At 47.0% G+C, this 23,571-nt stretch overlaps 1 protein-coding gene across 1 annotated transcript; it reads left to right on the top strand.

Annotated features, from left to right (window-relative positions):
* Positions 1 to 22,234: 22,234 nt before the first annotated feature.
* On the top strand, positions 22,235 to 23,329 carry LOC127348253 (F-box protein At1g11270-like). The gene has a single exon (XM_051374337.1). The coding sequence runs from the start codon at positions 22,235 to 22,237 to the stop codon at positions 23,327 to 23,329; it is 1,095 nt and encodes a 364-aa protein (XP_051230297.1).
* The last annotated feature ends 242 nt before the right edge of the window (positions 23,330 to 23,571 follow it).

Raw genomic sequence — 23,571 nt, 5'->3', positions numbered from 1 at the left:
GCAACGGTCCTAGAGCTCTCCTGAAGGCGTGGGTCTTCCACATTGACCACCAGGTCTCAAAGCCATCGGTGACGAGATGAAATGGAGGTTGTGAGGGATTGGAATTGCTAGAGCATCAAAGAAGGAGTAACACCTTTGGCCGGTGAGAACATCAGGCAACTCGGCTCTACTTTCTGTCAAGTTGTGAAGGAAGAAGTGTGGAGACACCTGCCCAAGACCAAACTGCCGGGCTACTACGACCGGCTGGTAAGACTCATAACCAGGTTTGATGATCCTGTTAGAGGTGCTCATGCCAACTGGAAGGAAGCAGGGACGGATCATAATGGAATATAAGTGCCGAGTGCTAGGGTCATCGGCAAAGCTGTCTAGCCTGAAGGAGACTGGATTTTCAAAATCTCCAGATTCGGTGTAAGGAAAGAACAGGGGATTGTCCAGGCCTTGGAAGAAAATCCTGAACCACTCTGATGCTTCCTTAGGGATCTGTTTTCTGCCTAGAAGGCTATATAGAGCTTGGCCGTAGCTAGTGCATCGGATCTGCTTCCCATTAGCATCTGGGAAGGTGCAAGTGGCCAAAGGTGGAGAGTTTGGGATCTGGTTTTGGAAGTACAGCTGAGCCCATAGCTGAATAAACCACCAGGGGCCTCCTGTTTTAACTGTCTTTTGGGAGAACAGTTTGACAGACATCAGTTGGAGAGATCGATAGACCTCTCCAAGGAATAGTTTGCCGATGCCAAGCTGAGTGCCTTTGGCAAGCTCATAGGCCAGGGAAAGGTAATTCTTGGTTGGGGCGAGTGAAGGGCCACAGAATATGAAGTGTTCCAACCAGAAGTTCAGGAAGGCCGTGTGTTCTTTCTCTGTCACAGGGCCTTTGGTTTTCATGTAACGTCTAAGGTAGGCACCCCAGCTTGTACACTCTGTTTTGGAGGAGAGGGTGAAAGGAACCTTTGGCAGCATAAAAGCAGAAGGGCTTGGGGATGCAATGTCTAGACCTGTGATCATGGCCACGTCTAGCAGAGTTGGTGTCATGGGGCCATGGCCAAACATGAAGCAATTCAGTGCATCAGACCAAAAGTAGCCGATGGTTTTCAGAAGGTTCTCGTTCTTCTCAAGGGGAGACAATGATAATGACAAAGCATCGGCTATCCCTGTAGTTTCCCATGTGGCATAGTGAGTTTTGGATACTCTACTGTACCATGCCACCCAACCCTCAGGAGGATTAGGCCAAGCTCGTAGGCAGTCGGCCCAAGAAGTCAGATCTAAATTCTGGTTTACGAAGGGAATTCTATTGGCCTCGCATGAAATTAAATGGGCAGGACTCTCGGAAGAACGGGGACCAAGACAAAGAGAATTTGGGAGAGAAGGATGCGGCAGCAGAATGTCTGAAACCTAAAATTAATAACAAAATAGGACATTAATTCAGGTGTTTGCTGTTAATCCTAACACTTACTCGGATGGCGAGGAGCGGTTAAGGATTACCTTCAGACCAGCGACCGTAGCGTTGGCGTTGGATGATTCCGCCATTGGATTCGCTGTGGAGTTGATTTGGCGCGGTTGAGATCTGAGATTCGTGTGGCCGTGAGTTGGATCTGTTCGAGCGGCGATTTGGGGATCTGAGTTTACTCTCTCAGACGAAGGTTGCAGGTTACCGTTTGAATAGGCAACTGATTTGGCCTTGCTCGCTGATACGTCTCCGACGTATCGATAATTTCTTATGTTCCATGCCACATTGTTGATGATATCTACATGTTTTATGCACACTTTATGTCATATTTATGCGTTTTCCGGAACTAACCTATTGACGAGATGCCGAAGGGCCGATTCTTTGTCAAGTCATTGTTTTTGGTTTCAGAAATCCTAGTAAGGAAATATTCTCGGAATTGGACGAAATCAACGCCCAGGGTCCTATTTTGCCCGGAAGCATCCAGAACACCCGAGAGTCGTCAGAGGGGGGCCACAGGCCCACCAGACCATAGGCCGGCGCGGCCTGGGGGTGGCCCGCGCCCCCCTATGGTGTCGTCGCCTCGTGTAACATCCCTGTTTTGCTAAACCCTAATTAGGAGTTGTTTGTGCATCATGAGCATCATATAAAATGCATTAAGAAAAATTTGCTTTTCAAATAAAGTGGAAACCCTAATGTGTGCAATTTCCCTCTGTTTGAAATCCTCTCAAAATGTTTCAAACCAAACAGTTGGACCCTCAAATATAATTAGAAGGACCACTAAGTATTTTACATAAAGTCTAGAGTTATTTTTGAACTCCAAAAGGATTTCCAAATTACAAAATCTATTGTTTTTAGCCCTGTTTTAGCTTTTCCAGAGAAATCCCAAAAGAGCATGGGGTTTTTCAGAAAATTCCCTTTGTCTTCTTCCTCCTCGACAGGCAGGCAGCTGCCTGGCAGCGCCTGAGCGCTCGCCGGCGCCACCTCCTGCTTGCCACCGCCCTGGGCAGGAGACGTCCTGGAGACCCCTCCTCGCCCTCCCTCCTCTCGTCCTCATCCTTTCCCCACCCCGGCGCTCTCCTCCTCTCTCTCTCTGTAACGCGCCCGAGCTAACCCTAGCTCCGGCCGTCACCTCGCGCCGCCGTTACCGAACTCCCCGCGCCCAGCCACGACCGCCACTCGCTCCGCCTCGACTCCCCGAGGCCCCTCGTAGAAGGAATCGGCGAGGGAGGGCCGGAATCGCCGCCCCGACGTCATCTTCCCCGTGGCCGGCCACGGCCTCCGTCGACCATGGCGTCGCCGTCCGGCCACCTCCGGCCTCGCCATCACCGCCATCGTCACCGGGGTGAGAAACCGCACCTCCTGGTGCCCTCGTCTTGCCCTCTCCCCCTCCGTAGCCCCGCCGCGACGTGCGCCCGACTCCCGGCCTCCGCGCAAGCTCGCCGCCGGCCGGCTCCGGCGACCATCCGCGGGCGGCGCCACCACCAAAAGGTCGCCCGCGTCGCCCTGCATCTATTCCCCTCTCGCGCGCCCTCAATCGGGGGCCAAATCGTCCGATTTGAGCTCAACCCGAGCTCCCAGGGAGCTCATGGCGTGGCTGACGTCATCATGACGTCATGCCCACGTCATAATTCATTTTCCTAATTTTCAGAAAATGGATAAAACTTGTTTAATTCATAGCTATTTCATTTTAAATCAGAAAAAGGTGTATAATATGTCAAAATGTTCATAAAAATGAAACCTATCTACTTATGCTATCATCATGCATAGTTAAACAACTTCAATTAACAATTTTGTTAGAACAATGAAATACCACTTTATGGAAGTCATCGAAATGCAATGTTTTATGCATTCGAATTCCATTTAATTTGACAATGATGGCTTAGGGTTAGTTTCAATAACATTAATATGACATATCATCATCCTTGTATGCGCATTGCATCGATGCCATGTATTGAATGTTATTTCTTATTTCTAGTGTTTGCTTCTTCGCGATCGATAGAGCACGAGTTCGAGACGATGAAGTCCGACAATGACGCAGATCAATACTTGTCCACCGACGAACAAGTCAAGTACAGGATTATCGAAGATCCACTTCGGTTTGTCAGGGACAAAGGCAAGCCCTAGCCTGGTTCATATTTGTTTTTGAAATGCTTTTACTTCTGGTTCCTACATAGTGCACACGATTCAACCGTCTTTTATCGATAGGTAGAGTTCTCCTATCTATTGCATGTTCCACCCTTGTAGCCTCAAATACCTGATCCACTGCTCCTAGCATAACTAGGTTGGGCATGTGTGCGTCGCTAGAGCCTTTATCTCTTTATGCTTAGCCATGCTTAGTTTGTTACGCTGCTACTCCGGTCTTCGGACTGGAGCCTTTACAATGAAATGAATCTAGCATGACAGGTTGACGTGGTAAGTATAGAGATGATGATAAACATGATTAAAGGCTCAGACGAGAGGCCACATTGGGATGTGGTGGGTTGTTTCGTTTCACAACACCCTAGGAACCGAGTTCTCGCCTCTTGAACCAAGACTGAGCGTACAACCACACGAGGCCCTATTATGGTACCCTCTCGACTCACTAACTTGCCTAGTAGATTCCATGAGTCACATAGTTTGCGCGTTATCTGGACATATGCATTGCATTCTGCTTTGGGGGAAAAGGTACATAACAGGTAGGTAAGCGTGGCCGTGGTGGCTGGGGGTTGCGGCCCCTGGGGAAACCCACCTCGCCTCACATCGTTAAGGACCGACTTCGGGACTTGACCCGTTACGGCGGAACAATCCTTAGCGCGTGACTCATGGTCTCGGCGACAGCAAGGTAAAGGTCGTGGTCAGCCACCCTCTGCCGGCTTTCCAAGGAAGAGAGCTTATGATCTGGCATTAAGAGTCGGCTGGTACGTGTGGGTAAAGTTGTGCACCCCTGCAGGGTTAAATCTTTTCGAAAAGCCGTGTCCACGGTTACGGACGACTTGGGAACGGACGTGGAGATCATAGAGAACTTTAACCTAATCGTAAAACTTGGCAATCAATGTGTGTTACGGATACCTTCTTCGGGTGTTGAGGGGGTAATCCGAGGATAGTGGTTCGAGATGATGAAGATTGGTGGATACAATATGATGATCAGTAGAGCTAGAGATATCGCTCACTTATCTCTTTTAAAAGGTTCTGAGTAGTCGAACTTCTTCTCCCTCTTGTTTATTAAAGGAAAATAGGCTTTACGCAAAAGAAGCTCTACAGAAAGCCCGCATACCCACTTTGCTAAAAGGTTGTACTAAGTCTTGCTGAGTCCCTGTACTCAGCTTTGCATGCTTTTGTTTCAGACGAAGTCTCTCCAACAGATGGTGGTTTCTAGTCGACATCGACGAGTAGCTTGGGGTTCCCAGGTGGCAGCCTGGAATCTATGGGCTGGGACGTCGCCGTTATGCTCCTGGCCTCTTAGGCCTTTTGCTATCTTGCTATGTCTAATAGCATAACTTTGCTTCCGTTGATTTATGTATGCCAGGTCAGTGACCTCTGCTTGTAATACTTTGGTTCTTCGCTCAGTTATGAGCTTGTATTACTTTTTGAGTCGTAGAGTCACTGTTGTGTTACCGATTCTCTCACTGTAGTCTCTCGAGCTCTAGGTTAGGCTTATGTCAGACGAAGATCTGGTATTTGTCTAACCCTGATCCCGGGGGTGCCACAGGTTTTGGTATTAGAGCAGGACTGCCTGTAGGAATCCCTTTCTACTGGTCGATGTTGAGCCTAGTGTTTGTGAAAACTATTTGAAAGCTAAAAGTATTTGCGAAAATCTGATTAGGCTTCTTTTTACTCCTTATCTGGTATCGCTCTAATTCCAAGGTGTCTTACCTCGTGTTGATTTGAAAGTTGTTCTATCTCTTCCAGTCTTTCAAACTTAGGTGCCTCAAGGGCATGATGTTCCTAAACCAGTTGGCCTATTGAAGAGTTCTCTAGAGTCGTGTGTGTTCTTTGCTTCGTCTTTGTTTTGTTTTGTTTCAACAGAGAGATTCCTTTCCATCATGATCTCTCTATTTTGTGGGTTCCACAAAATTCTGTTCTAGGCTTCGAGGTTTCCTTTCACCTTGTATGCCTCCTTTTTATTTTCTTGGGTACTTCGGAAGCTAGTTATGGCTTCTAGATGCTACATCGTGATTACTAAATCGCAGTGTCCTTTGTGTCACTCATCTAGTAGTTACTCCTTTCTCGGGTTCTAACCCTTGGACTTGAACCTAAGGTCCCCGATTGTGCTGGATTCTAGTATACGAATCTTAGTACATGAAGCTGGCCTTTAACCCAAGATCCATTCCATTGAACACTGGTGTTAATGTTCAAACTTTACATCGAGATTGCTAAATCCAAATCAAGCTAGCCTTCAAGATTGTGGTTATTGTCGTGTTGAACTGCGGCAATAAAGATCTTTCCCTTCCACTAGCTATCGCAGAAGTTCTTTCATCGAATCAAATGGATCACAACAAGAGTGCTCTTTGTGAGTCTCGCATCTATGTTCGTGACTCTGCCACACCTCCCCTTTTCAGCATAAGTTTGACGAAGTGTTATCTTGTGCATCTTCATCTCAAGAATTCTGATCCTGATTGTGTTCCTCCTCTTTAGTTGCTTTCCAACCTTTGTCTGCTAGTTAGCAGCCAAGATGTAAATGTGCATTGGTGTGTTCTAGTGCATGTTACTATTGTGGTTCGTCAAGACATTCCACTTCAGTATGTCAGGAGAAACAAACTCCAGTACCTCGTCCATTTCTAAGACTTGGTCAAAGAATTGTAATCCGCAGATTAAGAGGCCTCGTTAGCTTCTGTTCTGTTCTACCTTGGAGTATCACCCTCTTATATATCATGAGGTCGTGCTTTGTATCATGGCCTTATTGATGAAGTGATGCTCTTACATATCTTTACTCACCCTTTCCTCGAGCTGTATATGCTTGGGAATGTTGGGGTGTGCGTATTGATGTGGCCATCTGAGATTCTTATCAATTCTTATTGCTTCAAAATCCAAGGATGTTTGTGTCATTCTTAGCATGATTGGTTCGCCAATTACTAAGCGAAGTTTGTTTGTGCTGCTAAGTCCTTTTGTTCAGGCGCACATATTTGGTCAAAGAGTTAGGTTATGCCAAAGCTCTCAAGACCCCATCGGTTGCTTTGTAAAGCAAGATCCCCTCTCTAACTCAGTGATATATCGGTGGTTCGTGATATTCTGGATGTCTTTCTAGAGGTATCGTCATGTTGTCACATGACCGTGTTATCAAGTCGTGAGTACGTTGGTTCTCTGAATCACTATTTCTCCAAGAAACCGTACTGGATATCCTGGACTAGTCGGTTGAGCTTAAACAATAACTTGGAGAGTTGAAAGACAAGGGCTCTATCCGACTTGACTCTTCTTAAAGGGATGTCTAGTTTCGTTCATGTTGAAGTAAGGAAGTATCTCCTTTGTGGATATTCCATCTTCCCCATATTTGGTTTGAGCTTGGGCTATCGTCAAATCAAACCCAGTTCCAAGGATTATCTTGATGATCTTTATACTCATGGTGTCTCGTCTGAGTATACCTTCATGTCCTTTGGTCTGACCAATATTTCTGTCGAGTCCATATAGAATATGAGTCCCTCATTGGAGTATCTTGATAAGATTGTTGTTAAGCCCATCGACGACATTCTTATTTCCTCCAAGTTTAAAAGAGATTCATATTGAATAGTTGGCACTAATATTGGAAACTTATGAGAATCATCTTTGTGTTATCATGAAGTATGTGTTCTGGATGTTGGAAGTGACCTTCTTTTGTTCACGTGCATATGCTGAAAGATGTCGCCGTGGATCTGAGTCGAGTTTCCTTTGTTTTCCTCGGGAATCATCGCAAGTCAGTCAGGCATGTGCGAAGTATTCTTGATATGGAAGGTTGTTACCTCCATTCCTTGAAACATTCCTCTATGCACACTAAGCTACTGACTGGTTTGTTCAAAAAAAAAAAGAAGAAGCTGAATAGCTTCAATATCTTCTTTGATGTCCCCACAATGACTCAAAGGTGTTACATTGCAAGTTCATATGCGCGCAATTGCCTTTGGCAGTCGTAACCATATGGATTATGCAATCTGGCTCAATCTTTTGGAGCTTGATATTGTAGTCTATAACTTGAGAGTCTAGCGACTTTACCTTTGTGGTAACTGTTGCAATTTTTCTAATCGGACATTCTGAGTCTGAAATATCTTACACCTAACCTAAACTGAATCTCAAGCGGCAATGATGGTTAGTGTTTCTCAAGGAATTTTGACATAGGTCTCTTTGTAAATCCGACAAGATTGATGTCGTGGTTAACACATTAGTCGGAAGGCCTAATGCCATAATCTCTTGAATCATCAAGAATAACCATTCTCCATAAGGATCTTGTATGACTTATTCTAGGAGTTGCCCTTATGATGCTTTTCAAATCCTGAAGTCTCGACCTCCGCTTGATGACTTATTGAAGGCTAGTCAATAGCCTAATATTGGTGTCTAGAACATCAAGGAGAACATCATAAGCAGTGTTGCTAAGTGTCTCTCGGTCAATCCCTCGAAATCATTCTCCGGTGACAACAACTTCGTTCGGAAAAATTTCACTCACCGCTGATCCTTGGCACTTCTCTAGCCAGTACCCTTCCCTTTCCGTTGGTCATTACCTGAAATTCTAATCAATTCACACGTTGTGTGAATTCGTCAGTCATCTAGGCCCTAGCCTTTTGAGTAGACAACAATCATTTCATGTATCCTACCCGAAGAGTGACTATGATTCTTAAATCCAAAGTTTCTCTGGTTGGTAATCTTTTGTGCTTCTACGAGTCACCCTCTCTAAGAGTGTCTCGTCATGGTATCAAAGGCAGTTTAACTCCTCGCTACCTTGTCCTTCATGTTTTTGTTAAGCGTGGAGCAATTGTCTACCAAAAATTTGAAACTTCTTTTGTCTCTTCGTTACCTTGATGTGTTTCATGTTTCCTAGCTCAAGAGTTGTTTCCGAACACTCCTTCCATGAGTTAACCATGAGATACTCGATCTTTGTAAAGATCCACCGTCCAGAGTTATTCCCTCTTTCCTTTAGAGTGAAGAAAGCAAAATGAAGAGCTCTTCATAGTGTTAAAGATCAACCTCTTCATGGTGATGTGGGTCAACTTCTTCATGGTGTCGTGGATCAAGTTCTTCAACAAAGAAGATCGGTGTGGTATCAACAAACTCGTTGAAGATCGGTGTAGTCCTTGTTACCTTCTCTGTTTCTACCTTAGGAATCTCGGGGACGAGATTCTTGTAAGGGGGATAGAGTTGTAACATCCCTGTTTTGCTAAACCCTAATTAGGAGTTGTTTGTGCATCATGAGCATCATATAAAATGCATTAAGAAAAATTTGCTTTTCAAATAAAGTGGAAACCCTAATGTGTGCAATTTCCCTCTGTTTGAAATCCTCTCAAAATGTTTCAAACCAAACAGTTGGACCCTCAAATATAATTAGAAGGACCACTAAGTATTTTACATAAAGTCTAGAGTTATTTTTGAACTCCAAAAGGATTTCCAAATTACAAAATCTATTGTTTTTAGCCCTGTTTTAGCTTTTCCAGAGAAATCCCAAAAGAGCATGGGGTTTTTCAGAAAATTCCCGTTGTCTTCTTCCTCCTCGACAGCAGGCAATGCACTGGCAGCGCTGGCGCTCGCCGGCGCCACCTCCCCGCTTGCCACCGCCTGGGCAGGAGACGTCCTGGAGACCCCTCCTCGCCCTCCCTCCTCTCGTCCTCATCCTTTCCCCACCCCGGCGCTCTCCTCCTCTCTCTCTCTGTAACGCGCCCGAGCTAACCCTAGCTCCGGCCGTCACCTCGCGCCGCCGTTACCGAACTCCCCGCGCCCAGCCACGACCGCCACTCGCTCCGCCTCGACTCCCCGAGGCCCCTCGTAGAAGGAATCGGCGAGGGAGGGCCGGAATCGCCGCCCCGACGTCATCTTCCCCGTGGCCGGCCACGGCCTCCGTCGACCATGGCGTCGCCGTCCGGCCACCTCCGGCCTCGCCATCACCGCCATCGTCACCGGGGTGAGAAACCGCACCTCCTGGTGCCCTCGTCTTGCCCTCTCCCCCTCCGTAGCCCCGCCGCGACGTGCGCCCGACCCCGGCCTCCGCGCAAGCTCGCCGCCGGCCGGCTCCGGCGACCATCCGCGGGCGGCGCCACCACCAAAAGGTCGCCCGCGTCGCCCTGCATCTATTCCCCTCTCGCGCGCCCTCAATCGGGGGCCAAATCGTCCGATTTGAGCTCAACCCGAGCTCCCAGGGAGCTCATGGCGTGGCTGACGTCATCATGACGTCATGCCCACGTCATAATTCATTTTCCTAATTTTCAGAAAATGGATAAAACTTGTTTAATTCATAGCTATTTCATTTTAAATCAGAAAAAGGTGTATAATATGTCAAAATGTTCATAAAAATGAAACCTATCTACTTATGCTATCATCATGCATAGTTAAACAACTTCAATTAACAATTTTGTTAGAACAATGAAATACCACTTTATGGAAGTCATCGAAATGCAATGTTTTATGCATTCGAATTCCATTTAATTTGACAATGATGGCTTAGGGTTAGTTTCAATAACATTAATATGACATATCATCATCCTTGTATGCGCATTGCATCGATGCCATGTATTGAATGTTATTTCTTATTTCTAGTGTTTGCTTCTTCGCGATCGATAGAGCACGAGTTCGAGACGATGAAGTCCGACAATGACGCAGATCAATACTTGTCCACCGACGAACAAGTCAAGTACAGGATTATCGAAGATCCACTTCGGTTTGTCAGGGACAAAGGCAAGCCCTAGCCTGGTTCATATTTGTTTTTGAAATGCTTTTACTTCTGGTTCCTACATAGTGCACACGATTCAACCGTCTTTTATCGATAGGTAGAGTTCTCCTATCTATTGCATGTTCCACCCTTGTAGCCTCAAATACCTGATCCACTGCTCCTAGCATAACTAGGTTGGGCATGTGTGCGTCGCTAGAGCCTTTATCTCTTTATGCTTAGCCATGCTTAGTTTGTTACGCTGCTACTCCGGTCTTCGGACTGGAGCCTTTACAATGAAATGAATCTAGCATGACAGGTTGACGTGGTAAGTATAGAGATGATGATAAACATGATTAAAGGCTCAGACGAGAGGCCACATTGGGATGTGGTGGGTTGTTTCGTTTCTGCCGACCCTAGGAACCGAGTTCTCGCCTCTTGAACCAAGACTGAGCGTACAACCACACGAGGCCCTATTATGGTACCCTCTCGACTCACTAACTTGCCTAGTAGATTCCATGAGTCACATAGTTTGCGCGTTATCTGGACATATGCATTGCATTCTGCTTTGGGGGAAAAGGTACATAACAGGTAGGTAAGCGTGGCCGTGGTGGCTGGGGGTTGCGGCCCCTGGGGAAACCCACCTCGCCTCACATCGTTAAGGACCGACTTCGGGACTTGACCCGTTACGGCGGAACAATCCTTAGCGCGTGACTCATGGTCTCGGCGACAGCAAGGTAAAGGTCGTGGTCAGCCACCCTCTGCCGGCTTTCCAAGGAAGAGAGCTTATGATCTGGCATTAAGAGTCGGCTGGTACGTGTGGGTAAAGTTGTGCACCCCTGCAGGGTTAAATCTTTTCGAAAAGCCGTGTCCACGGTTACGGACGACTTGGGAACGGACGTGGAGATCATAGAGAACTTTAACCTAATCGTAAAACTTGGCAATCAATGTGTGTTACGGATACCTTCTTCGGGTGTTGAGGGGGTAATCCGAGGATAGTGGTTCGAGATGATGAAGATTGGTGGATACAATATGATGATCAGTAGAGCTAGAGATATCGCTCACTTATCTCTTTTAAAAGGTTCTGAGTAGTCGAACTTCTTCTCCCTCTTGTTTATTAAAGGAAAATAGGCTTTACGCAAAAGAAGCTCTACAGAAAGCCCGCATACCCGCTTTGCTAAAAGGTTGTACTAAGTCTTGCTGAGTCCCTGTACTCAGCTTTGCATGCTTTTGTTTCAGACGAAGTCTCTCCAACAGATGGTGGTTTCTAGTCGACATCGACGAGTAGCTTGGGGTTCCCAGGTGGCAGCCTGGAATCTATGGGCTGGGACGTCGCCGTTATGCTCCTGGCCTCTTAGGCCTTTTGCTATCTTGCTATGTCTAATAGCATAACTTTGCTTCCGTTGATTTATGTATGCCAGGTCAGTGACCTCTGCTTGTAATACTTTGGTTCTTCGCTCAGTTATGAGCTTGTATTACTTTTTGAGTCGTAGAGTCACTGTTGTGTTACCGATTCTCTCACTGTAGTCTCTCGAGCTCTAGGTTAGGCTTATGTCAGACGAAGATCTGGTATTTGTCTAACCCTGATCCCGGGGGTGCCACACCTCGTTGACCTTCTGACGCCGCCTCTTCGCCTATAAGAAGCCCCTCGAGCTAAAACCTCGATACGGAAAAGCCACGGTACGAGAAACCATCCAGAGCCACCGCCATCGCGAAGCCAAGATCTGGGGGACATGAGTCTCTGTTCCGGCACGCCGCCGGGACGGGGAAGTGCCCCCGGAAGGCTCCTCCATCGACACCACCGCCATCTTCATCAACGCTGTTGTCTCCCATGAGGAGGGAGTAGTTCTCCATCGAGGCTCGGGGCTGTACCGGTAGCTATGTGGTTAATCTCTCTCCCATGTACTTCAATACAATGATCTCATGAGCTGCCTTACATGATTGAGATTCATATGAGTTTTGTATCACAATTCATCTATGTGCTACTCTAGTGATGTTATTAAAGTATTCTATTCCTCCTGCATGATGTAAAGTGGACAGTGTGTGCATCATGTAGTACTTGGCGTAGTATATGATTGTGATCTCTTGTAGATTATGAAGTTAACTATTACTATGATGGTATTGATGTGATCTATTCCTCCTTTCATAGTGTGATGGTAGTAGTGTGCATGCTATGTTAGTACTTGGTTTAGTTGTGTTGATCTGCCATGCACTCTAAGGTTATTTAAATATGAACATTGAATATTGTGGAGCTTGTTAACTCCGGCATTGAGGGTTCGTGTAATCCTACGCAATGGTGTTCATCATCCAACAAGAGAGTGTAGAGTATGCATTTATCTATTCTGTTATGTGATCAAAGTTGAGAGTGTCCACTAGTGAAAGTATGATCCCTAGGCCTTGTTCCTAAATACTGCTATCGCTGCTTGTTTACTGTTTTACTGCGTTACTACTGCTGCGTTGCTACTGCTCATATTTATTCATACCACCTGTATTTCACTATCTCTTCGCCGAACTAGTGCACCTATTTGGTGTGTTGGGGACACAAGAGACTTCTTGCTTTGTGGTTGCAGGGTTGCATGAGAGGGATATCTTTGACCTCTTCCTCCCTGAGTTCGATAAACCTTGGGTGATCCACTTAAGGGAAAACTTGCTGCTGTTCTACAAACCTCTGCTCTTGGAGGCCCAACACTGTCTACAAGAATAGAAGCACCCGTAGACATCAAGCTATTTTCTGGCGCCGTTGCCGGGGAACGAAGGAAAGCTACACCATTTCCTCCCTCGTCAACCACGCGCCATCAAGCTATTTTCTGGCGCCGTTGCCGGGGAGGAAAGGTAAAAGGCACTCATACTTCGGTTCCATGAGATATACATGTTACAAGTTGAAAGCAACCGCTGAAACTTAATCTTCCTTTGTGTTGCTTCGATACCTATACTATGAAATTATTGCTTTATGAGTTAACTCTTATGCAAGACTCATTGATGCTTGTCTTGAAAGTACTATTCATGAAAAGTCTTTGCTATATGATTCAATTGTTTACTCATTGCATTAACATTGCTTCGAATCGCTGCATTCATCTCATATGATTTACAATAGGATGATCAAGATTATGTTGGTAGCATGTCACTTCAGAAATTATCTTTTTATCGTTTACCTGCTCGGGACGAGCAGGAACTAAGCTTGGGGATGCTGATACGTCTCCGACGTATCGATAATTTCTTATGTTCCATGCCACATTGTTGATGATATCTACATGTTTTATGCACACTTTATGTCATATTTATGCGTTTTCCGGAACTAACCTATTGACGAGATGCCGAAGGGCCAGTTGCTATTTTCTGCTGTTTTTGGTTTCAGAAATCCTAGTAAGGAAATATTCTCGGAATTGGACGAAATCAACGCCCAGGGTCCTATTTTGCCCGGAAGCATCCAGAACACCCGAGAGTCGTCAGAGGGGGGCCACAGGCCCACCAGACCATAGGCCGGCGCGGCCTCGGGGTGGCCCGCGCCCCCCTATGGTGTCGTCGCCTCGTTGACCTTGTGACGCCGCCTCTTCGTCTATAAGAAGCCCCTCGACCTAAAACCTCGATACGGAAAAGCCACGGTACGAGAAACCATCCAGAGCCGCCGCCATCGCGAAGCCAAGATCTGGGGGACAGGAGTCCCTGTTTCGGCACGCCGCCGGGGCGGGGAAGTGCCCCCGGAAGGCTCCTCCATCGACACCACCGCCATCTTCATCAACGCTGTTGTCTCCCATGAGGAGGGAGTAGTTCTCCATCGAGGCTCGGGGCTGTACCGGTAGCTATGTGGTTAATCTCTCTCCCATGTACTTCAATACAATGATCTCATGAGCTGCCTTACATGATTGAGATTCATATGAGTTTTGTCTCACAATTCATCTATGTGCTACTCTAGTGATGTTATTAAAGTATTCTATTCCTCCTGCATGATGTAAAGTGGACAGTGTGTGCATCATGTAGTACTTGGCGTAGTATATGATTGTGATCTCTTGTAGATTATGAAGTTAACTATTACTATGATGGTATTGATGTGATCTATTCCTCCTTTCATAGTGTGATGGTAGTAGTGTGCATGCTATGTTAGTACTTGGTTTAGTTGTGTTGATCTGTCATGCACTCTAAGGTTATTTAAATATGAACATTGAATATTGTGGAGCTTGTTAACTCCGGCATTGAGGGTTCGTGTAATCCTACGCAATGGTGTTCATCATCCAACAAGAGAGTGTAGAGTATGCATTTATCTATTCTGTTATGTGATCAAAGTTGAGAGTGTCCACTAGTGAAAGTATGATCCCTAGGCCTTGTTCCTAAATACTGCTATCGCTGCTTGTTTACTGTTTTACTGCGTTACTACTGCTGCGTTGCTACTGCTCATATTTATTCATACCACCTGTATTTCACTATCTCTTCGCCAAACTAGTGCACCTATTTGGTGTGTTGGGGACACAAGAGACTTCTTGCTTTGTGGTTGCAGGGTTGCATGAGAGGGATATCTTTGACCTCTTCCTCCCTGAGTTCGATAAACCTTGGGTGATCCACTTAAGGGAAAACTTGCTGCTGTTCTACAAACCTCTGCTCTTGGAGGCCCAACACTGTCTACAAGAATAGAAGCACCCGTAGACATCACTCGCGTTTTATGGTAAAGGCTGATGCGATGCCATCGGCTCTTTGAGAGTTGACTGACTTTGACTATCGGCAAGATCAATTGGAAACACTTCTTCATTAATAAAGGGGGTTTTTTACAACGAAGAGCCGATTGCTCAAGAAAGGAAGAACAAAAGAAGAGCCGATTGCTCAAGAACTACTACTAGTCCTATACTAGTAGTTCCTATTCTAAGGGCCGTCGCTGGCCTCGTCGTCGCCGTCGTAGCTGTCATCGGCGCTGCTTCCGGCGAGCTCCTCGTCGCTGCTGCCGTAGCCCTCGGCCGGGGCTTCTTCCTCCTCATCATCATCGTCGTCGTCGTCCTCCGACCAAGCGCGGAAGCGCTTTGCCGGCGGGTACTCGTCGGAGGAGGAGTCATCCTCCTCCTCTTCCTCCTCCTCGTCGTAGGAGGTGAAGCTGTCCCAGGAGTAGAGGTCGTCTTCGCTCTCTCCCTCCAATTCCCCGTCAACGAGGAACCGGAGGTCCGCCTTCCCGTCGGTCAGGGGTAGGTCGTCATCTTACCCGACGGCGGCCAGGGGTAGGTCATCGTTCACCCTGACGGTGAAGTCCCACTCCTCATCGTCCCAATGCTTGGGAGCCTCCTTCTCGTATTGCGCCATCAGGTCGTGTTCTGGTATCGGCTCGCTGGAGGAGGAGGATTGGAAAGAGAGACCCGACGAGGCGGAGGAGGAGGAAGAGGAAGACATTGCTACAGAGGAAGGGGTTTTTTGCCGATGGCTAGTACAGAGCAAAGGGATGAAGAGGCGAACTGTTCGGCACGGTTAAATAAAGGGGATATAGTGGAGATTTAATGCTATAGCAGTTTCCGAGGAAGTGGTGCCAAAAAACTGTCAAATCGTGCAGAGAAGTTGAGAAGGCAAGGCATCATGATGAAAGGATACTGCGACGATTCTGCTCTGCCACGACATGACCCTACGAAGAAAAACAGAGTGGTTTTGGAATTATCATTGCCAAAACCAGGGGGGCATGTGTTATCACCAGATTTTAACCAAGTCAGGAGGTGGGCCGTGATTGAGATAGGCTTGGAGAATATACACGGGAAATATTCATTAATCGGCCTCGTGCAAGAGTTTGGGCTAGATTGTCCGTGTATCTGTAAATTATAGTAGGTTACGTGTCGGTTAGAATTAAAAGATAGAGTTTAGCTCGTGCACGGTTGGGATTATTCCTAAGTTAGAAAGTCTACGGACTATAAATATGTATCTAGGGTTATTGAGAAAGAGGACGATCACGTTCACAACAAACCAATCTAGGCGCATCGCCATCCCTTGTTTCGAGGGTTTCTTCCGGGTAAGCGCTATGCTGCCTAGATAGCATCTTGCGATCTAGGCAGTATCTTATTTATTCGTTGTTCATGTGTTGCTTGTACTGAAGCCTTTTTGATGGCGAGCAACACCGTTATCGTAGATACTTTAGGGTTAGCATCGGTACTTTCTTGATGTATTTGCTTAGTTGTGCTATCCCTAGATATCTAGCTGTCCTTACATCTATCTTAGGTGTATGGGCAGCACCTTGCTTAGTCTTTATTTGGTAGATTCGATCTGTTACGGTTGTTCCTTGTTCTTCAAGGATTAGTTTAATATCCATATGGTTAGGCCTTGCAAACAGGTTGAAGGATCCAGTAGGGCGTGAGGTACGGTTTGCTGATCCTAGAAGGGATGTTCCGAGGATCAACTTCATGTTGGTTTTTAGGCCTTTTCTAGGGTTGATTTTCCGTCATCTTTCGTACCCGCCAGGCTCAATTACGTGCAAGACGTTCCGGTTATGTGGTGAAAACCCTAAATCGTCGTAGATCGTTTTAGCTTAGTATTGATCAAGCAGGACCACCATGTTATCGTAGATCCAATACGAATCATGGGTGGATCGGCTCCATGAGCCGATTCACAGGATAACCTGAGAGCCGATCGAGGCTCGTATTTAATGTTTACGTGTATGCCATGCAGGAAACTAGTCGAAGCAATCCATCACCTTCCTGACCAGGTATAGGTTAGGTGGCACGCCCTTGCACCAGCATCGGACGTGCGTGCCGGAGCATTGCGGGCCGTCGCCCGAGGGACCAGGGCCCACCAGCAGTCCTAGGAGCCTCCCGGCTCTACGTGTTGCCCGTCGCTGCTCGCCGGTGGGTTTTGGTGGTCAACAGAATTTGTGAAGGGAGAGGGCAAAACTGAGTAGTATCAAGAAACCAAGGGCAAGTGAGTAGTAAACAAACTAAGGGATTCAAATATGAGATTTAAAAAATGAAAAATGCGTGTTTTGTACAACGAAACCCATCTTGGCCTACCTCAAACTATTTGCAATACAAATATACATGAGTGTGAAAATTATGGCCTCATTCAGATAAAGTATGTTTTGGGGAAAGCTGTTTTGGCTAGGGCTTATTGTGGAAAACCATGCACCTTCATAGCTACTAGGTGATTTGAGAAGTGGCAATTTGTGGTAAAACTTGATTTATCTATGATTTATCTATGATTTGAGAAGTGGCAACTTGTGGTAAAGACTCCATGAGTAAGTGCCACTCTTTTTCGGAATTTTTTGCACATTAAATAACTCATTTAATTGGTTAATCCCATTTGTTGACTCTCTGTTGACCAGCCACTTGAGGGTAAAACTGAGTATATTGCACTAGCCAGTATTATCACCCAAGGGGAAAACTGAGCACACAAAAAATGCTAGTATATGACTCGAGGGTATACCTGAGTATATCTAAATTTTCAAGGTTAGACTCGAGGACGCGTGTTGCGGTGCAGAAGTGGAAGACGTGCCATTGTTGACGCGTGTCGCGGTGCAAACGTGCACTAGTGGACGCGGGTCGCATTTTGGACGCGTAAGCCCCTCTCTCCCTCCCTCTGCACACAGTACGTCTCATTCTCGCTCACGCACGAAACCACGCCTCTCACGTCCCATCAACTTCTCCAAATCGAAGGAAAAAACCCCAACCGCCGTACGAGCCCTACCGGCGATGGAGAAGAAGAATGCGCCGGCGGCCATCGCCCCCGAGCCCGTCGCCTCCGAGCCCGTCGCCGCCGAGCCCGTCGCATCCGAGCCCGTCGCATCTGAGCCCGTCGCATCCGAGCCCGTCGCCGTCGAGCCCGTCGCCGCCGAGCCCGTCGCCTCCGAGCCCGTCGCCTCCGAGCTCATCGCCTCCGAGCCCATCGCCTCCAAGCGCGTCGCCGCCGAGCCCGTCGCCTCCAAGCCCGTCGCCTCCGAGGGCGGCGCATCCAAGCGCGGCGCCTCCGTGAGCTGGGCCTCTCTCGTGGGTGACGGACCACTTCACAAGATCGGCGAATGCTTACTGGCGAATGAGGAGTACGTGGACGCCTACTCTGCTATGAGGCAAGTCTGTAGAAATTGGCGCTCAGGTTTACCTGAGCCCGACGTGCACCTGCACGAATGGATCATGGTAGACCACGCCCTTCCACGCGCCGCTGAGTTCACCTTCCTCCAACTCGGCACATCCCGCTACGTCACCATAGATCTATCGAAAGTTCGTGCAAGGTTCAAATTCCTCCATATCTATAGGGTTAATATATTCTTATTTTCAATCTTAGTGTTGAATGTTATCTTCATCAATATATTTTAGATACTACTTCGTCGGCTTTTGCCGTGGTGTCATCGTGCTTGCCCAGAAGAACCCGCCGCACAAGATACGGCTTCTGAACCCACTCACAAAGGCATCGAACACTATGTTTGAGGCGCAGATGCCATCTGTTTTTCTGAATTCAGTCGCTGTAATCAAATCCCCGACTATGGTCTTCGTTTGCACACATTACCCGAACGAAATTAGTTGGGTCGATGAGAGCACTCCAACTAAGGATATATATGAAGATTGGGGAGATGGTAGTTTTTCGATGGAGAACCATAGTTTGCGTTGCATTACCCCGTTCAATGGTGAACTGTATGCAATAGCTATGGATAATTTTGAGTCCGGAAGAATAGTGTGCACCAATGTACAGTTGCAGCAGCGCGCGAGCACTGTCAAGATGGAGACACTAATTTCATTTCCACAACTTGGAAATGACAAGTTTTATCTTGTGAAGTCGGATGGTGATCTGCTGCTTGTGTTGTTGGACAACATGCTTTTGGAGGACCAACCATTGGTGTACCGTGTGGACACTCAGAGCCGCTCTCTCCATCCGGTCAGTAACATTGGCAGTCATGCCTTCTTCGTGCATTATATCCGGTGTATCTCCATCGACACCAGAGTGCACCCGACACTTCTACCTGGCTGCATCTACTACCCGATTTGGGTTATATCAGAGAGTACATTCATGATACAAAGGCCTAGGATGAGTGGCCACGATATGTGGATAGAATGGGAAACTACAGTCTGAGAAATGAACACAGGCCATACCGTCTGGAGGATGTATTGGCCGCACACTGCAAACGGAAGGAGTTCAATGAATATTTCCTTGGGATAATGCACGGATGGGGCGACGAAGAAATATATGAGCAATGAGGAATCTTCTAGCTGGCCATACATTGCGTGCGTCTTGTATTTTTTTTCATCTTAGTTTGTCGTGAACATTAACAATGTTATTGGCTGCTTTTGACTGCTGTATGCAGTTTATGTATTATACTTAGTTTTCTGATTATGCTGCTGTGAATTTATCATATACTAGCTTCTAGATTTCCTGCCATATTGGGCAAAAAACAAGGGTCGAAAGGTAGAAATAGAGAAGCTTCTCTAGATTTGATACTAATTTGGTGAAAAAGATAGAGAGAGAAAGAGGGGAAAAGGTGCTCTTAAAAGGGAAAATGCCAATTTGGGCCGAGAGAGACAAAACTGAGCTCCTGCTCACGTGCAACCAAACGCTATCTCGTCCTGTCCCACGCGGTCCCTTTCTACCAGCTCCACGCGACGAGGGCCCACACGACGCGGCCCACACGTCAGCACAGCACGGAACGGTCAACTTAACGGGAATCCTGCCGTCTGAGCTGCTTCTGCGGGTTTCAAACAAGAACTTGGGGAAAACTGAGGAAAAACTAAGGAGCTGGGGAAAACTGAGCACAACTAAGGAACTGAGGGCACGAAAATAGAAATCCCTTCATAAATATCGCAACGATGAACTTTGTTACTTGATCGTGTTGCAATACTTAAATTGAGAATGTTTATCATATCATTCATCCAATTATATGATCTCATTACCAATTGACATAAATATCCATGACCGTGAAACCTCAATCATGTTTGGCCACAATGAGCTAGTTCGTATAAATCTTGCTAGGAACACTGGTTTGTTTACATATCACATGTGTACCAATGTTTCCGGCTGATACAGTTATAGCATGGCATAAAAAATATTATGAACTATTGATATATAATAATAAATATTCTTTATTATTTGGCTTTAGGGCACCATATCCAACAAGAAGATCAATACCCACATCTATATTCCTTTGCAAAATACCAGAATGATACTGTTGAAAAGCATGCTCTAATAATAGCGAGAACATTTCTCGGATGAAATGCATGGCCTTCAAGAAGAACTTCAAGACCTCAATATTAATGAAAGTCATGACATTAAGTTGGGGTAGTTATTTCTCGACGAAGAAAGTATACAAGAAATTAATTGGACAACATGAGACTCTTGAAGAAATTCTAAACATATGGAAATCATGCAACCTGCCAAGACTTCAACTTTTTGCAAAACTTTTGTTAAAATAAATACTCAATACCAATGAACTTATGAAACAGAAAAAAAAATTCTTCGAATTTCATGATTGCATCCTCTGCGACAACTACCGTGAAGAAACCATTATGCACTTGTTCTTTGAATGCAGCTTCAGGAAAAGTTTCTGGTGGGCCATTGAATTTGAATGGAACTCAGATATGCATATTCATGATAAAATACAAGAAGCCAAAATAAGATACCTCCATGGGTTTCTTTATGGAGATACTCATCACAGGATGTTGGAGCTTGTGGGACCAAAAAATGATGATATTTTTAATAAGAATGATCAAGATGTTAATAGGCGCATGGCTAGATTTAAGTATTTATTTTCTTTAACAATGAAGAGAGCTAAAGCTAGTCTAAGAGATGGTATGCAATCATGGTTTGATACTCTATGAGTTGCAATAAGAGAAGGGGAAGAAGAGAGAGTCTCGGTATGCATCGGTGCTAGAAGATGGCAAGGTCTTTGAGTTGTTACTGTTCCTTGGAGAAGATCAACATGGGACTTGTGATGGCCGTTGTCACCTAGCCACTGTCCTTAGCCACGGGATGTTGGATGCACTTCATCCAGGCGAAAGGCCGATGCGGAGGATCTTCGTCCATTCCGTCCTAGCGTGTAACAGTGCTCCAAGTGGTTTGTCCCTAGTAGCGGCAGGACAGGCTTAGACGTCGTGTGCACTTTGTCTCCGTAGTGCACAACTCGTTCATCCCTGATTTCTTTTTAAATTTGTATTGCTAGGTCCTTTATGTAAAACTCCAGGTCCTGGTTTCTACTTCTTTTACTTTATTAGGGGCCTCGATGTAAATCTCCACATCTTGGAATATAAAGCAGCTCTAGATTTTTTGGGACCTCCCTAGCTAAATAATAATAATAATACTAAACCAGCGATGACGAATAATGGGTTGCGCTGCTTGTGCAAGCAACACCGAGTAGGTACCTAGCGGCGCCGCACCATCAGGATGGTGAACCCAGCCATCGGCGAGACGCTGCCCTGCATGTCCCGCTACTATCCACGCCATGTGCTGGCCTCTTTGTCAAGCCCAAGGCCCTCCTCTGGAACATTGTCGTGCATCGTATGTCGAGACCATAGAGCCACTGAGATTTATATGACGCCGCTCCCACAGGTTGCAGACAGGCGTGCCCGGTGCAAGATTTGAGCCCATAATGGATTTAGCACGATCTTGTGTAGCATTGTATGTTTCGGTTATGTTTGGCACTTTGGTGTCTTATAAATATGAAATATTCTTTCAGTGGTAGATGACATTTTTGTTGATAGCGAGACATCTGTAATGACTTCGTGTATCCAAAGATCAGCCAACTCACTTTCTTGTTGGTCCTCATAGAGGTTATGTGAGTGAATGTTCATATCAGTTTTGAAAACACACCAAAAAAGCCTCACAGGAAAAAAACTAGAGTGCCAGTCGTATCCATCACGGTCTCGACTTACACCCCAACCTCATGGAAAACTTATCAGCTACGTTAGGTTAGTTCCAACAAAAAATACCAAACAACATGGCAACCAAGTCGATCGGGACTCTGATCCCATCTTGGCATCTTCTACAGTTCTACCGTACCTAAAAAGGACACGAGAATTAACCACGGGAATCGTCAAATCAAAGAAACTAACAAGAGACACGACCAAGCCATGGCGACGGAGCAGAGCTTCTCCACGGACGTGCTGGTGGAGATCATACGGAAGCTGCCGCCAAGCAGCCGCCGGCGGGCACGCCTCGTCTGCCGGCGCTGGCGAGACGCCGTCAACGAGCGCACCACGGAGATGGAGAGCCGACCCATGCCCCTGATCTGGGGCGACGGGGTGGCCTACGTTATCCGCGACCTCTCGTCAGAGTCGCTCTGGAGGACGAAGCTACCCACCGCCAGCCACCGCTCCTACCCGGTTGGCACCTGCAACGGCCTGCTCTGCATCTGCTACAACGAGGCGCGGGCCGGCGGCGCCCTCACCGTGGCCAACCCGGCCACCGGCGACACGATGCGTCTCCCGCCGCTGCCGTGCGCCGGCGTATTCGCCGGCCGCCGCGGCTACGAGCGGTGGGACGCGGCGTACAGCTTCGCGTACCACCCGACCACGGGGAGGTACAAGGTGGTGCACGTTCCCTGCAGCTATGACCGGCTCTGCGACTTCACGACCGTGCAGGTGCTCACACTGGGGGAGACGGCGTGGCGGGAGGTGCCGCCCCCCGCCGGTGGCGCGAGGTGCGATCTCGCCGCCGGCGTCGTTAGCGTCGACGGCGTAACGCACTGGGTAAACGTCGGCGGTGACACTAGGATTGTGTCGTTTGATCTCGACGCCGAGTGTTTCGCCTCCGCCGCCACGCCGCTGCCCCGTCTGCCCGACAAGTATAGGAAATACCACCTGACGGAGATGCACGGGAGGCTGGGTTTTGTCATCCTGCCCGACGTGTGGGTTTTGGAGCCGGGGCCGCAACCATGGAGCCTTCGGTACAAGCTTCATGTAGGTGTCCCACGGCCGCATTTCGTCTTTGCAGATTGCGTCCTTACAAGGCGCAACGGGTTGGGATTCTTTGGACATAGGCCAAAGAGCACACCGCCGTCGAGCTGGAAGATAGAACGGGAAGGCGTGGTACGGGTCGAGCATGGAGACCATGGGACACTGGTCGCAAAGATGATAGGCCGCTATGACTACTTTGATGGGGACTGGTACCGGACGCTCAACTACGTCGAAACCCTAGAGCTGCTCAGTGTTTACGCCTCAAATTAATTGATTCACACGTAAGAAATTGGAATTTGTGCTATGCATGCGACCAATTCATCTAGATTAGTTGATCCATAATCTTCTCATGCTACATATATATTGGATGCAAAGATGATAGGCCACTATGACTACTTTGATGGGGACTGGTACCGGACGCTGAACTACATCGAAACCCTAGAGCCGCTCAGTGTTTACGCCTCAAATTAATTGATTCACACGTAAGAAATTAGAACGTGTGCTATGCATGC

This window comes from Lolium perenne, chromosome 4 (genome assembly GCF_019359855.2).
Source record: "Lolium perenne isolate Kyuss_39 chromosome 4, Kyuss_2.0, whole genome shotgun sequence".
In the NCBI taxonomy this organism is placed as follows: Eukaryota; Viridiplantae; Streptophyta; class Magnoliopsida; order Poales; family Poaceae; genus Lolium; species Lolium perenne.
Note: the sequence above shows the minus strand (reverse complement) of the source record. Positions and strands in the feature narration are given on the sequence as shown.